General features: G+C 39.0%; 1 protein-coding gene and 1 non-coding gene across 2 annotated transcripts; both read right to left on the bottom strand.

Annotated features, from left to right (window-relative positions):
• Positions 1-657: 657 nt before the first annotated feature.
• Positions 658-14,098, bottom strand: LOC5578343 (H/ACA ribonucleoprotein complex subunit 4). Its single transcript, XM_001656862.2, has 4 exons — positions 13,879-14,098; positions 12,400-13,739; positions 1,405-1,572; positions 658-1,340 (listed from the first exon to the last, which is right to left on the bottom strand). Exons 1-4 carry the CDS (start codon positions 13,889-13,891, stop codon positions 1,278-1,280), a joined length of 1,584 nt encoding a protein of 527 aa, XP_001656912.2. The 5' UTR covers positions 13,892-14,098; the 3' UTR covers positions 658-1,277.
• Positions 7,768-7,839, bottom strand: Trnav-aac. Its single transcript has one exon. It is a non-coding gene; the product is annotated as a tRNA-Val (tRNA).
• Positions 14,099-15,779: the final 1,681 nt, after the last annotated feature.

The following is a 15,779-nucleotide window of genomic DNA, read 5'->3' as shown; positions in this document are numbered from 1 at the left end:
TAATGACCATTCCTTTGACTTCCCTAGGCATGAAGTACCATCGTACCTGCAACATGATATAAGAATACAAAAATGGCAATTTTGGCCTAGAAAGCCCTCAGTTAATAGAACACTAAGCTGATAAACAGGGTCTATCCCAATGAGGACCTAATGCCAAGGAGAAGAAGATAAACGTGATACCGGGTATTCCCGTTGGTTTCATCGATTTTAATTTGAACACTTTTTAACTTGCATCCTGCTAATCTGCACATCGTTCAAATTAAAATCCGGAGAAAAGCGAAATGAAAAACTGTGAAACGGAACGCAGAATCAAAACAAAACATAAAATGAGTTTACCAGAAACAGACTTTTCGGTTCTTCGTAGGGTAGTAAATTGAAAATGAACCCCGATGGTATCTCGTTCACTAATTTACAGTAAATATGTAAATCATCATGTTTAACTCATTTGAAACAGAAGCATGGAACGAGCTCATCAGTTAATAATCCATCCTCGACAGAGCAATAAGACACCACTTAACTAAACACTGCCTAGCAAAACGCGCGAAACCGAACCCCAAGATGTGAGATGGAGAATCGTGCAGCCCAAAAATGTAAACAAGCCAACGCGCAATTAACTTGATTGATTGGAGTTTCGAAGCAAATAAGAACACGGTCCCATCGTTTTTTGTACAATTTAGTAATCATAGTTCTATATCTTCATCTTCTGAATGTAAAACAAAAATTGCTTAAGAACGTAAAAAATCGACCTCCGAGAAACCTCGTGTCGGGGATACCTTATGATTTCGTTCATAAGTGTATGTTGGCTTAACATATAGTCTTATCGAGCAAACAAAAACGTCTCGAATCTCTGCGTTTGAACTGATTACTTCACTTTATGCTTCGTAAGGGCTACTTTATGGAGTTAATTGAAAGTTTGTATGACTAATTCTGGGATTGTGAATTAAACGCAATCGATTTGATAAGTAGTGAAATGTATCGATTACAAATAATTGTTCCGGGCATGAGAAGCTTCCATTCAAGGAAACAAATGCACTTTTCCTGCTTGCGAGTCGCACGGTTCGATAAACTTTACGAAAACTATGTTAATTAGTATGAATCAACGTGAATCGCGTTGAATGACCACTTAGCGGCCAGGTGTTCAGTTCCACGCGGCGGCTATACTTGTCTTCCCTTCGAGATGCTGGACGACAAGGAACATGAATGATCCTTCCCTGATCTCTTTCCAGGGTGCATAACGAATAATGGTGATCAGATGCGAGATTTTGGTCGGAAACGCGTTATTCGGCTTCTTCCTCCTGCTTTTTGTCCTTCTTCTTCTTCTTTTTCTTGGTTTCGGACACCTGGAAGATAGAATGGAATCGGTTAGATCGAAGGCCAATGGGGCATGAAATGCGGAATTCTGACCTCTTCGGTGGCTTCAACCTCGACGGCTTCGGAAGTTTCTGGAGCCTCCGGTGCTTCATCGTCCTTCTTATGCTTCTTCTTTTTCTTTTTCTTCTTTTCACCGGCATCTACCTCCATGGCCGAGGTCTCCATCGATTGATCTGCTGCGCTGCCGACGCTCAATTTGCGCTGTAATTGGAAATTTAAAGATATGAGAATATGTTTTTAATAAATATTTTTTCATGGAGATGCACAGCTGGCAGCATCTAATTGTCTAAAACAGGGATTCCCAAAGTGGGCGAATCCGCCCCCCTGAGGGCGATTTTCAGGCTCAAGGGGCGAAAATTTGTAAAACAGAAATTGGGGGGCAAAAAATCCAGAAAGGGGGCGAAAAGGCTAACACGGGAGTATTTAAAAAAACTCATAATCTTTTTAGGACACACATCTGAAGGTAAATCAATTCCAAATTTAACTAATTTACCTTGGATCGATATATCTCCAATCAGGGTCATTTTAAAACTATTATACACCACACTTGATAATTGTAAAACACATGTTATGCAATAAGGTTTTTTTTATAAATAGCTTTAAGAATGGTCGGTATTTGGAACTTTCAGAAGGTCTGGTGATTAGTCTCAGATAACATTTAAAACACAACATATTTTGGCTGTACAAAACATGTATCTAAGAATTTTTAGAACTTTTAGCAAATGCCCAATATTTTATATATGTATTTTTTATGTGGGAACTTTCAGGTTAGGAAGCTAATATTTCTTTCATTGGTGTTATTGGATTGAATGAAAAAAAAAATCGTTTCTAGAAACGTCAAACATTTATCATTCACAATATCTGAAAATTATTACAGTAATTTTAGAAATAAGAGATAAATCAGTATGAAATCACCATTAACAAAACATCCCCCAACAACGTCACAAGTTGGCGCCTATGCATATATTCAAATAGATTAAACTGGGTCGACTTGTATCGAAAATTGATAATGCCTATAACGCACTCAAAATATTTTTAAAATTGCCATTGAAATTACAATCCAATAGTGCATGATTCTGTGGATAAGCGAGCTGAAGACATTTTTTTGACGTACGTATTCAAATGAAATATTGAAATCACATAGCAGGGGGGGGGCGATTCCAGATAAATGTTGGCCTCAAGCTTAGCTTAGCTTAGCTTAGACTGACTACACATATCAATGGTTGCTATTCCGTGATTGACCGAAGTCAGTGAAAATGCACAAAGAATCAACTAGAAGTTCGGCTGGGATTGGCCATAATCTTCTTCAGTGTGCATAATTCAGTGCCTCTATTTATACAGGGTCAATAACGGCGCCGGCCACGTCCTTGCAGTCAGGTGGGATTGGGGGAAGGAATGTTAGTATGTAACCTTTGCTATTTGGAGACCGTGTTTGCCTCTGCATCTCCACAAAGGTTACTGGGAGGGATGTTTGTTAATGGGAAGGATCGTTGGGTCACAGGATTCACTTTGATAAGCGATTAGACCATAATAAATAATTACACAGCGTAACAAAAATGACATTATTGCGTGTCTCAAGGATCAAATTATGTGTCTCCAGTAGATTTGGGGTTGCTGAATCTGGTACCATTCTCAGAAATGTTCCAGCACGTCACAATTTTTAGCTACAGGTCGCCAAAATTGTATAAAACACTGGTTTCATTTATGTTTACATGAAATTTAAAGTACAATTTATCAAACTTTTTTGTAATCTTATCCACCAAACATGCAAAACAGAACTTGAGCTTCTATTTTGGACATAATTTGATTGAAATTGCGCGATTAAATTTCGATTAAACCGATTTTTCCGAAATGTTTGCAGTCTCCATATAAAATTCTTTGTTTCTTCTATATGGCAAAATACAACAATTGTCTAAACCATCAAAAAATAACTTTTCCGCATCGTAAGTATTACAAATTTTGATGATAAGTATTGTTATATACATAAAGTTTGAATTCTGTGGCAAAATAAGCCAATATATTACCTTACAAGCTGGCAAACTTGCATGCAAGTTGGCTGAAATAGTCATTTTTTGCATTTTCAACATCCAATATTTCAAAAACTAGACGTGCTATGATATTTCTGAAAAAGGCAATGGATTCAGCAACCCTTAATAAAGTGAATAACGGTATTTTGGTGCTGGAGACAAAAACGTGTTCCGCAGTGTTATTTGTGAGATATAAACATGCTTATATGTAAATATAATATTTTCATTTGATATGAACCATATCTATGTAGAGAAAAATTATGCCGACACTTGAGGTGACGAACCTTTCAAAGTTTGTTGAATAAAGTGAACCTTTCGGAAGTCTACACTTGAAGTGTCGAACCATTCAAAGTTTTATTTTTGATTACAAAAATAAAGGTAAAAAGAAGAAGGTGTATTGAATAAAAAAAATTTAGACATAAATAATTTATGAATCAGAGTTTATGTCGACACTCACAGTGACGAACCATTCATATTTTTTTGAAACATCATATTTACATCTCACCGTTGTAACGATTAACGGTTCAGTCATACATATTTTATAGAATAGGAACAGTAGCATGAAACGAGCTCACCAATTGATCCGTCATCATTGAGCAGCAACAATCCTCTTTCAGCTTCAGTCGTTTGCTCGGCTATATAAAAGCACTCAGATAAAATAGGCGCGCGACCCGTGATGGAAAACAACTGACGACTACTCGGGCTTTCTTGAAGCACTGCCCAGGAGCAAGCGTCAATGTTGGAAGATCATAAAGAACTAATCGAAAGCGGCACTTTTTCACTTTACTCGATCGAGGCGCGACATGTTTGATCCTGCCCTCATCGCCGGCCCGCGCAGGAGCAAGCGTCAAGGTCGGAAGATCAAACACAACTAAGCGATCGCGGTTTTTTTTTTTTTCACTTTTACTTGACCGACGCGCGACATGTTTGATCCTGCCTCCATCGCCGGCCCCCGCAGGAGCAAGCGTCAAGGTCGAAGGATCAAACACAACTCTCCAGATAAATGTTGGCCTCAAGGGGGCGAAAGTTGAAAAAGTTTGGGAAGCACTGGTCTAAAATAATCATGATAATAAATCTTCGATCTGTTTAGTGGAATACCTATAAGAAGATGAAAAACCGAAATCAGTACTATACCATTTAATTCCACCTAATTCTCAATCAGAGATCTGCTTCGCAAATCTCACGCTTGAGATTTTGATGCAAAATCACTCGAAGAAAGGATTAGAAAGGATTACTATAATTTTACCAGACTAACAAGAAATTATTGCCGCGTGTGAGTAAACTGTGGAAATACAAGACAATGAGTCAAAAAGGTGACCCAACTCATCCATGATTTTTTGACTGCTGAGTTGCGTGATTGACAACTCACGCATGAAAAATTTCAAGCGTGAGTTATGAGAAATTGAGTTTTTCACAACACTGACCTCAACTGTAAAGCCGTCTTCAGGGTCGTGTACCACACTCGACTTTTCATCGACTTTTAAAATAATCAACTTTAGAGACCCCATGCCTAAAGAAAGAAACCAAAAAGAGACTGTACAGAAACCAAAAAAATATTCTGCAGGATGCCAGGATATACTCAAAGGTTTTAATAAGGATTCCTTTGCTCACCTTAGTGATTTTAGTATTTTTTTTTTTTTTGCAAAAAGTGAAGTGTTAAAGTTTATTTGTAGTTTTAAACATACTCTAATAATCCCTCCCGAAGTTTTATATGAAAAAGTGTAAGGATTCCTCAGATAATACGACCAGACATCTCTCAGAGGTTATTTCTAAAAGTTTCCTTGGGGATGCCATGACGCCAAGTATCACATGGTATTACTCTATTTGTAATTCAGGTACCATCAGTGCACCAGTATCCGATCATGCCCCTATTTCCGCTCACTAGTGTAAACATTTATTTTTCGTGTCAAAAACCAACAATTTTCGCACGGATATATTCTAGCAATATTAACAACTTTCAAATGAAGTCGTCCAACATAATTTTCATTTGATAAAATAATTCTTTATATTGAAAACCCATGACCTCGTGAGCGGTTATTGGGCCACTAGGTATTTTTGTGTGTTCCAATAACCGCTCATGCAAAAAATTAAACAAAGTTTTTAAGAAATGTCGATTTTAGTATACAGCCTTCTTTATTTGGTTTGACTATAAAAAATTACAGGATAAATAACGAAATTCGGAATAATGCATTTTAGTCAGCTAAAATAGTAATTTTTATCACAGATTTTTTTTTCCTGTGTAGTGTAAATGGATTTATATAAAGTTCATAGAGATTTTGAAGTTTTATAAACAAATGTCTGCTCTGTTTTTGTAAATTTAGACTATATTGCAAAATAAGGCAAAATTCAATGCCAATTCATTTCCTTCTTGGAATGCCATTGAAATTATGCGTTAGACATGGCCCATGGCTGGTTCCTGGAAAAATGTTTGAACTGGTGAAACTTTTATTGAATCCAAGGAGGGATCTTAAAAAAACGATATTACGCCAGTAATATTTCTTGTTTATGACGCCGGCTAAAATTGTTGACATAAATCAAAAAATCAACTTCCAAGAGATTTTGCCAAGAATCTCGTTGAGAATGTAAAAAAAATCTGCCCAAAAGGACCTCGCTATTATTTCTGCATCAAATATCTTGCATGGATAACCTAGCAAGAAATTTGATGGGAATGATTGTAAGAATTTGCATTAAAACTTCAGAAATCTATACAAAATCTCGTCAGAAGCCTCATAAGAACATTGTCAAATAGATCAAGGAGTCGAACTAGTAATCCAGTCAAGGCTTCACCAAGAATCAGTATCATCGGTAACTTCAGAAATCCGCCAAAAGAAGCTCTTAATGAATCTGTCTAGTATTTCAGTAGATCTTCTACGAAATTTAACCTTTTTTTTTTTGTTTGATTCAACTTCTCATCAACCTCTGCCAATCTATGAGAAATTTCAAGAAAAATAATTCAAGTATCTTCTTTAAAACCCGTTAAAAACCTTGTTAAAAAATGTATATCTAACCAAATTGCCATAAACTTTTAGATACTTTTTTTATCACTTGCTGTACTGCCCATAACTGCATATTTGTAACAATCGACAAAAGTAGGCATTGAGTAAATGGAGTACATTTTATGGCAGTATGGGAAGGAACTAAAATTTTTAAAAATTATCACGAACTCAAAAGTGCTTATTTGAGGCTGAAATTTTGTACAGCTAATATCGCATATTGGGCGAATAGTCAGAAAATAATTCTGATAGAAATTTCATTACTACTACATTACGAGACTCATGTATAATCTCAATGTGACTGTTATGCGGTTACAATTACCAATGTGACAAAACTTGGTATTTTTTTTTTCGAATTTTCCAGAACAATCTCACTGATTTCAGTAAGTTGATCGAAAGAGTTTATCATTTGATGACCTTCTCCGGTATTAACTCGAAATTGTCAAAAATGTCGAATGTGACAAATATGCTGTTATGGGCAGTGTAGGAATCTTTGAACTTCTGCTAGCAATTCGTCTCTTAGATAAAAAACATAACTAGCTTGTTGTTTCAATTGAAAGAACTTATCCAAATTATAGTTTTCTATCATCATCGATTTAAACAAATGGTGAGTTTATAGTGATTATGTTTGTGAAACACGTGACTTTTGACTTGTTGCGAATAGTGACTTAAAGTGACCAGGTCAAAAATAGTGAACAAGTGGTTAAAAACTGACTTACCACCATTTCTGTAAAATAAATGCAGCAATCATTCAATGGTTAAATATTTAGATTCGAAAAATCTTCAGAAATTGACAGCTTTTGCGTAGAACTTCAACAAGACGCATAGAAACATTTCAACACAATGTATGGGAGATCTTACCGTCATCCAACATTGATGAACACAATCTTCAGTGCAATCTCCTAGACAAGACATTACTTCTCGAAGGAGATTTTGGGGACTCCAAACTCTATTCTAACCAGTATCCGCCCAGCAAATGGAAAAAAAGTATAAATTCGATAATTTTTGAAGGATTTATGTTGTAAGCCTGCGTTTAAGTTCAAATGGAAACGTCTGGATGTCTAGTTTTTCGAGGATCATTGGGGTTTCTGAAGTCGGGTAAAAATGATCCCAAATTCCATTTCCATCAACTTTTACCCAAATTATAAGTATAAATCTGACTCCAGCTCAACTTGTTTTTAATAAAAAAATTTATAGTTTCGACTTCACTACGAACGTCATGTGAGAACTAAATTACACAATAGGACTAGCTTTGTCCTTGGATATCTCTTCGGTTATTTATGGGACCTCCTTAGAATTAGCCGAAGATAATAAATTTTATTAAATTAAATGGTAAAGATGGACAAATTATGGGTGAAATTATGAAAAACATCCACGTGTTCGGCTGGGATTTGAACCCAGGACTCTTGTATGTTAGACGAGCGCTTTACCAACTAAGCTACCAAGCAACTTGGTGACCCAATAACTGAGTTGGCTACAAGTTTAGAATTCAAATCCCCACAGATCACGCAAACCCCTTTCATAACCTATATTCATCCATCTCATTTTACTAGGTCTTATCTGTATTTTCAAAATGATATTGACTTCGCAGCACCAATCTGGAGTTCGCCGGTTGGACTTCCGAAGCGAAGTTTTGAACGAACTAACTGTCATTGCTCTGCCGGCTCGGCTTTTATCTCGACTGTTTTCGAAAACAGTCCAACATCACGTCGATGGAAGAAGTTTCACAATAACGGAGGATTTGTCAGTTCGAGCGCGCCAAAATCCTTCCGATTGAAAATGTGTTGGCGGTGCTTAAGGTGCAACTGTTTGCTATCCATAAATGATTATCAATTTTGCAGTTTTCGGGGTGTGATATCGGTTCTACCAGACAGAGAAGAACTGAAAGTGTATCAACATGCCTGTTGCTAGCAAGCATATGATCCGATAGATCACCGAATGACCGATATGATATAAAACAGAAATATTTTCTTTTCAACGATAGTTTGAACATAGATTGTTCATGGATGCCACGATGAGTCTATCGTGTGTTACCTTAAGTTCGTTGATAAAGAAGAGGAAAATGAGCGAAGTTTTCTCTCTGAATTTTATCGGGATGCACAATAATGTTTAATGAGAGGCGTCGCGTCAGCATGTGCAACATGTGCACTGCACAGGTGGCATCTCGTTCATCCTGACCATCAACAATATGATGTACTACTTATCAATGACAATGTAATAATTCATTCACTTAACAACAATTACAAGTATCACTATTATCAATAGTTTGCTACGTAATTTACATTCATCAAAATAGTTGTTAAAATTTTGCTTTGCAAATGAAATGAAATAGGCGTTTTGTGGCAACGCGCGATCTGAGAACTTTTTTTTTCCTCGCGCATTGCTGCGTGACACTTTATCCCACGCTACACGTTACTGGTTGTGTCATCGGGAAACGGCCTGCCCGGTATCATACACGCAATGCTGCCAATGTGGTAGAGAGCTTTTCGAACTACAAATGCCAGTGTGTGAGTAGCCAAAGCGTCAACTCCGGCCAGTGCACATCTTGCTACAGCAACCAACCAAGTCGATAAGTGTGAGAACGCAGATGGGAATGACAAGAGAGAAATCAATCCACGAGAGAGATTCCTTCTGCTTGCCCCATTAAACATTTGACAGTTCAACAGCCGACTAAATTGGTTGAAAAATCGGTCGATTGTTGCAACGACGCTTATGGAAGATTAACACAGGGATCAACCGAATATTACCCGATTTAATAGGGTGGGCCGACGCAATCCTACTAAATAGGTGGATAAATCGGTATTTTAAGTAAAATCCAAGCAAGTTGACCTACTAAACATCAGATTTCCTCGGTCACCCGATTTAACCCTCTAATACCCAACCCCGCCTTTAGACGGGGTACACTTTGGAATTTTGTGTATTTTTTCGTAGCTCGGAAATTGAAATGATTTTATTTTGGGCTTAAACCTTGACTCATAACATGCATATAAGAAAAGTTTTTTATGATTTTTGAAACTTTTTTGTATTATTGAAAATTGTTTGAAAAATTGTATTCTTATATAACCTTCAAATGCCTGGGATTAATTTAACGTGTATTAGAAAAAATCGTACTTTTTATATTTTTCTACGATCAACCTATCACAGAAGAAGAGCCTGATGGTATTGAAATGATTTCAAATCTGTTTTTCCGTTAGGTACAGTGAATCCACAATTAAGAATCACCCATAATTTATGAATCAGCTGCCTTTAAAGGACAAAATAACAGTAAAAAATAGCACAAAACATCACGGAAACATTTTCGCTTACAATTTATTTTGAGTAAAATTGTTTACGTGATGTTTTGTGTTGATTTTTGTTGTTATTTTGTCATTTAAAGTCAGCTGATTCATAAATTGTGGATGATTCTTAATTGTGGATCCACTGTACACGGAAAATAAAAAATGTTCCAGAAAAAAATTGAAAAAATCATATCATATAGTAAAAACTCTAATTTTTATTATTGCCAAAAATCAGTAACCAGAAGAGGCTTCAAGAAAAAAATTGAAAAGGATAGGGTTGTTCAAAAATAAAAATAATAAAAATCAAAAACCAAAATTCATAAATTTGCGAAGAAAAATAAATCATTGCCCAAACCGTGTTTAGAATGATTTTAGATAACGAAAAAATATATTTAGATCTAAAACAAAAATTTGGGTATTAGAGGGTTAATCTAGCGATTAGTCAGTTGATCGCTGTATTAAACTTCCATAAGCGTCAGTGCAACAATCGACCGATTTTTCAACCAATTTAATCGGCTGTTGAACTGTCAGGGGTGCTCTCTTTTTGCCTTCGCGCCGTCAGCAATCGGCATCACCACGTGTGAAGCGCAGGTGTGTCTCAGCCAGTTGAAGATAACCTAAAGTTTGTAAAGAGAAAAGTCCCTCATGGAGGTGCTGCCACCGTGGTGGTGTTGTGTGGGTTGTGTGGGCTACGTCCCGGGTTGAGGCTAAAGTTGAAGTGCCATCGCAGGTTGAACTGACGATTTTGGACTTCTAAACTAACCTCACTTTTTGCATATAGGGTGTCCCAGAAAGTATGGGCACGACTTTACCAGACTGCCATTTCGAGACTAATGCAGATAAAAATGTGATTTTCACACATTTCATTATCTTACTTATCAAGAGTAGATTTAGAATTTAGAGCGATTTTTTTCGCTACCTGTTTGTTGTTGGTTTTACATTTCTGGAAGCTCTTCATGGGTTTTGCACAAATCGCGTTATTTCTGAGCGACTTTGTTCTACGAAATTTGTGCTGGGTCATAAAGTACGTACAAAAAAAATCGAGTATTTTACACGATACTAACTGTTTTGATTCATTTCTATGTAAAGATTTGGTGACCATTAGTCACAGTTTTGAATTACAAAATTAGTTAGAAACCAGTGCTGTTGAAATTGTCACTACTTTCTCAGAATTCACCATTCAATGATGTCTGATTTTAAAATCACATACAATACGTGTTGATTAAATTGGATTGTTCAATAAAGACAAATTTACCAGTTTTATAAATTAATCGAAAGCAGACATTTTTTAACGATTTCATTATGCTCAATATCTTAAATTTGATATTGTAAATGATTGGCCATTCACAGATTTCAATCTCAAATTTGAGGCTTAATGACATCTCATCCCGACAGCTCCTACCGTTGTAAAATTTGCCAAGGAGATTAAAAAAGATGTCCATACTAATTTCAAATAGTTCCAGGGCACGGGAAATGTTGAAACTTTGAGTTCTGTTTCAATTTTTAACGTAGATTCAGAATATATAAAAGCTGAATACCCATATACAACTCTATTGGGGGCCTTCCTTAGCCGAGTGGTTAGAGTCCGCGGCTACAAAGCAAAGCCATGCTGAAGGTGTCTGAGTTCGAATCCCGAATCGGTTCAGGATCTTTTCGTAATGGAAATTTCCATGGGCATAAAGTATCATTGTACCTGTCACACGATATACAAATGCGAAAACGGCAACTTTGGCAAAGAAAGCTCTCAGTTAATAAATGTGGAAATGCTCATAAGAACACTACGCTGAGATGCAGGCTCTGTCCCAGTGAAGACGTAATGCCAAGAAGAAGAAGAAGAAGAAGAACTCTATTGATAAATTTAACTGAACAGCCCGATTAGTAATTAAAATATACAATGTTTTGATTCTATTGAAAGGCTAAGTAAAAAATACATATTCCAGAATGATGATAACGCTCTTCTTACGAAAAACTTAGCATGACTCGACAAAAAAGAGATAAAGTTAAGTAAAGGTGGATAATTAGGTCACGCGACGCCTCTGTGTTTAATATCCAAAAATGAAGAAAAATAAAATTGGTCTATTAGGGGCCGGTTCCACGGAAGTCCCATGAGGAACCGAAAGAATACCCAAAGCCAAAGCTGGTACGATTGTCTATTTTAGTTATCACATGACGTCTGTAGTCAGATTTATATCAGTTAGTTAAATGACAGTCTATTCAAAAGTTGGGATCATTTTTACCCGACTTGACCCAGTAACCCACCGTAATACTTCGAACCGATTCCCAAAAACTTTAATGATTCTCGGAAAACCAGACTTCCCGACAATTCCATTCAAACGAAAATGAAGGCAATTCGTCAAGAATTGCCGAAATGACAGCAATTTGAAAAGTTTCTTCCATTTGCTGGGCAAATACGGGTTAAGCAATAAAAACTTAACTCTAACTTCAGATTTCTAATGCCCCAATCAGCTTTGATAAATTCAATAAATCCCCGATGTTTGTAGAATTCTTCAATAAAATACTTGAATCTTGGATGAACGAAAGTCTCTTAGTGCCACTCAGTGCTTTGAAGCTTCGACATATTTAATCTTCTTTTAATATTGGAGAAAATGAAATAATTGAAGAAAATTGAATTAAAGTGACTTTAGAGACTTTTGCTTAAAAAAAACATCCAACACTTCCAAAAGACTCGCGTTAAAATAATAACCAAATCTCTAAAAGCTTTTAACTCACCTTTCCTCCGGCGAATTCGTCCTCTCCCTCCGCTGCCGCCGCACCGTTTCCGTTCGTGTCCTTGCCCGGCGCTGCCGGTTTGTTGAAGTCTACGTATCCGGTCAACCACTCCTTCGGGGTCTTATCGTTCGGTTTGCCATACTTGTCTAACTTTCCGCTGGCAATCAGCTGCTTCTTCATCGAAGCCTTCGGTCCCAGGCCCCACTTGCGCGGGTAAGTGTCCCGTTCCATGATTACGCGCTTGATCTTAGCGCAAACACCGTGGTCACAACTGGCCATCGTGGCCGTCGTCATCAGGGCAATGGCCAAGGCAACGGCTTCTCCCTTCGTGGTCACTATCACAATCTCCTGATCCATTTCGATGCCATCCTCATAACGGAGCACACCGGGAAGCATAATCTTGGCACCGTAACAGACGGCATTCACTGAGCTGTCCTTCATGATGATACGCTTGTGGCCGACCAGAAGACCCTCCAGGGGTTTGATCACCCTTCGGAGCATTGTTTCGTCCTTATGGTTATCGTACAGATATTGAGCATCCAGAACGTCATGCATGGTGACCATTCCGTCCTTTTCCGACTGGATACCGGAACGGACACGGCGCAGTTCCAACATCTGACCGCCCACGCCCGTGACCAAACCCAAATGAACACACATGGTACGAATGTAGGAACCGGCCTCGCAGCTGACCCAGAACACGCCCATGTTCCGTTGGTCATCGTAATCCAGCAGCTTCGAATCGTAAACCGTACGGACACGCAGCTGACGCTTTACGGCCGAAATCAACGGTGGTCTCTGGAACAGTGCGCCGCGCAATTTTTCCAAACCCTGGTTAACCTTGGCCACGGATTCCACCGCCGAGTGCAGTTTAAAAACGGCCACATACTCCTTACCAGCGCTCTGCTGACTCTTGACCAATCTTGTAGCCCTGTCGATACAGACAATCAAACATCCCGTCACCTTGGGATCCAGCGTTCCAGAGTGACCGGTCTTATCCACCTTCAGAATTTTCTTGATCCATGCCACCACCTCGTGGGAACTGGGATTGGACGGTTTATCCAGGTTGATGAATCCAGACGTCACATAATCCTTAATCTTCCGATTCAACGGCGAAGACCCGAACGGCAGTGGAGTATAATGATTGGTGCGGACGTTCAGCCGGTCGAAGTTCTTCAACAGCAACGGCCATTGGGAGGTGTCCAACTTGGCAATGGCCGCCGACGGTTGGATCTGGAAGTTACCGGACTTTTGAATCTCACCCAAGTTCTCAATCTCCGCCCCCGGTTCCTGTTTGATCTTCTTCTTTTTCTTCTCCTTTTTGATTGTCGGGGATCCCATTTCTAGAAATTCAGAAATGACCCATCAAAAAATCACCTCAATTTTTCTGTAACGATCCGCCCAGACGCCAAGAACCGCGTGACAAAAACCACGAGCTTCCGAAGCGCTGTATGATCGAGTGGGAAACCGAGCGATACTTACCGTAATCCGACATTTTGACGCTTGTTTGGTACTTCTACACTTATCCTCCCGAAGTTCACCGCCAAACACTCAAATTTCTACCGAAATTTCTTCAAAAATCCAACTAACACGCCATTCGGTTTCAGACCTAAAGAATGGCTGCCTGCTCTCTCCTGAAGTAACCAAAATATTATGAGGAACACGCGTGTTGAATGCTGCTGATCGTGATTTTAGGTTATGTTTGGGTTGTGTTGATCGGTGTGTGTGTGTGCGCAGTGTTTTGACTTTTCGATTCTTCTGCAGGGGTGTGGTGCCATTTTTAAACTGAGCGGTATCACCCACTGGGTCGTCAATGATACACTCCGGCAAAAAAAAAAATCAGGGTGTCTATTGCGATTTTTGACGTAGGACTACGTCTTTGTTTTCTATATTGGGGTGCACTTTAAAAGTACGGAAAATGAGACATGTAACGAAATTAGGGGAGATTTTGAACGTTAATAACTCAGTTGTTTATGAACCAATTATTACGATTTTAGTATCATTCGATCAGAAATGTATCTACGCATCGTTAGTAATATATCCGATAAGTGAATTTTGTTGTTTAACTATTGAAAATTTGATAAATGTTGACCCCTTTCTTATCCAACCAATCACGTTCGAGCACTTTTCGACGGTGTCGCTTCCCACTATAAAAGCAAATGGGTCCCTGCTTCTTCCCTCAGTCTTCTTTTTGCGGTCGGACTGTGAACACGGTCGGGCGAGTCATTCTCGCTTTGCTTTTGCACCCGCGTCACAGTCCAATTTGTGTCGTCGGAAGAGAAAGACGCAAGATTGATTTGCGGCGGCGATGACGATGGCTTGGGCGCTTCTCCGAGCGGCAAACTACTGCTGCTCGGAGAAGCGTCCAAGCCATCGTCGTCGCCGCCGCAAATTTATCCGCGCTCCCAGATTTCGACCCGTGATAAATTCAGCATCGGCGGTCAAGAAGCAAGCCCGATAGGAACCAGATACCAGAAGCCCCCAGAATTGCTGATCCGAGGAGCTGCTGCTAATCGAGCGTCGGAAGCGCTCGAGTTTCCAGATTTCGACACGTGCCCGTGGATCCACTACCCGTTGCTGTTTGCGTTGAGGATTTCCCGTTTGACCATGGCGATCAAGTGATAACTTCCCGCAGTGCTATTCATCTGCCATCGGACATCGGACCTTGTCAGGACCATCAAATTTGTGGTAAAGAGTTGAAGGAATAATATTTCCAACCTTATTACATCTTATATTCCTCAATCAATCTCGCAGTTTCGTACAAAATTTAATTTGTTATGAATAATTGATGGCACGTCAATTTGAGACTATTCGTGGACGCTGCTGCAGTGCCGTCGGGGTGAGTGCTCAAAATTTCACTTTAAAAGTACGGAGAATGAGACATGTAACGAAATTAGGGGAGATTTTGAACGTTGTTTATGAACCAATTATTACGATTTTAGTATCATTCGATCAGAAATATATGTACGCATCGTAAGTAATATATCCGATAAGTGAATTTTGTTGTTTAACTATTGAAAATTTGATAAATGTTGACCTCTTTCTTATCCAACCAATCACGTTCGAGCACTTTTCGACGGTGTCGCTTCCCACTATAAAACCAAATGGGTCCCTGCTTCTTCCCTCAGTCTTCTTCTTGCGGTCGGACTGTGAACACGGTCGGGCGAGTCATTCTCGCTTTGCTTTTGCACCCGCGTCACAGTCCAATTTGTGTCGTCGGAAGAGGAAGACGCAAGATTGATTTGCGGCGGCGATGACGATGGCTTGGGCGCTTCTCCGAGCGGCAAACTACTGCTGCTCAGAGAAGCGTCCAAGCCATCGTCATCGCCGCTGCAAATTTATCCGCGCTCCCAGATTTCGACTCGTGATCGGTGGTCCAGAAG

The sequence above is a fragment of the Aedes aegypti genome, chromosome 3, assembly GCF_002204515.2.
Source record: "Aedes aegypti strain LVP_AGWG chromosome 3, AaegL5.0 Primary Assembly, whole genome shotgun sequence".
NCBI classification, from domain to species: Eukaryota; Metazoa; Arthropoda; class Insecta; order Diptera; family Culicidae; genus Aedes; species Aedes aegypti.
This window is presented reverse-complemented; position numbering and strand designations above follow the sequence as displayed.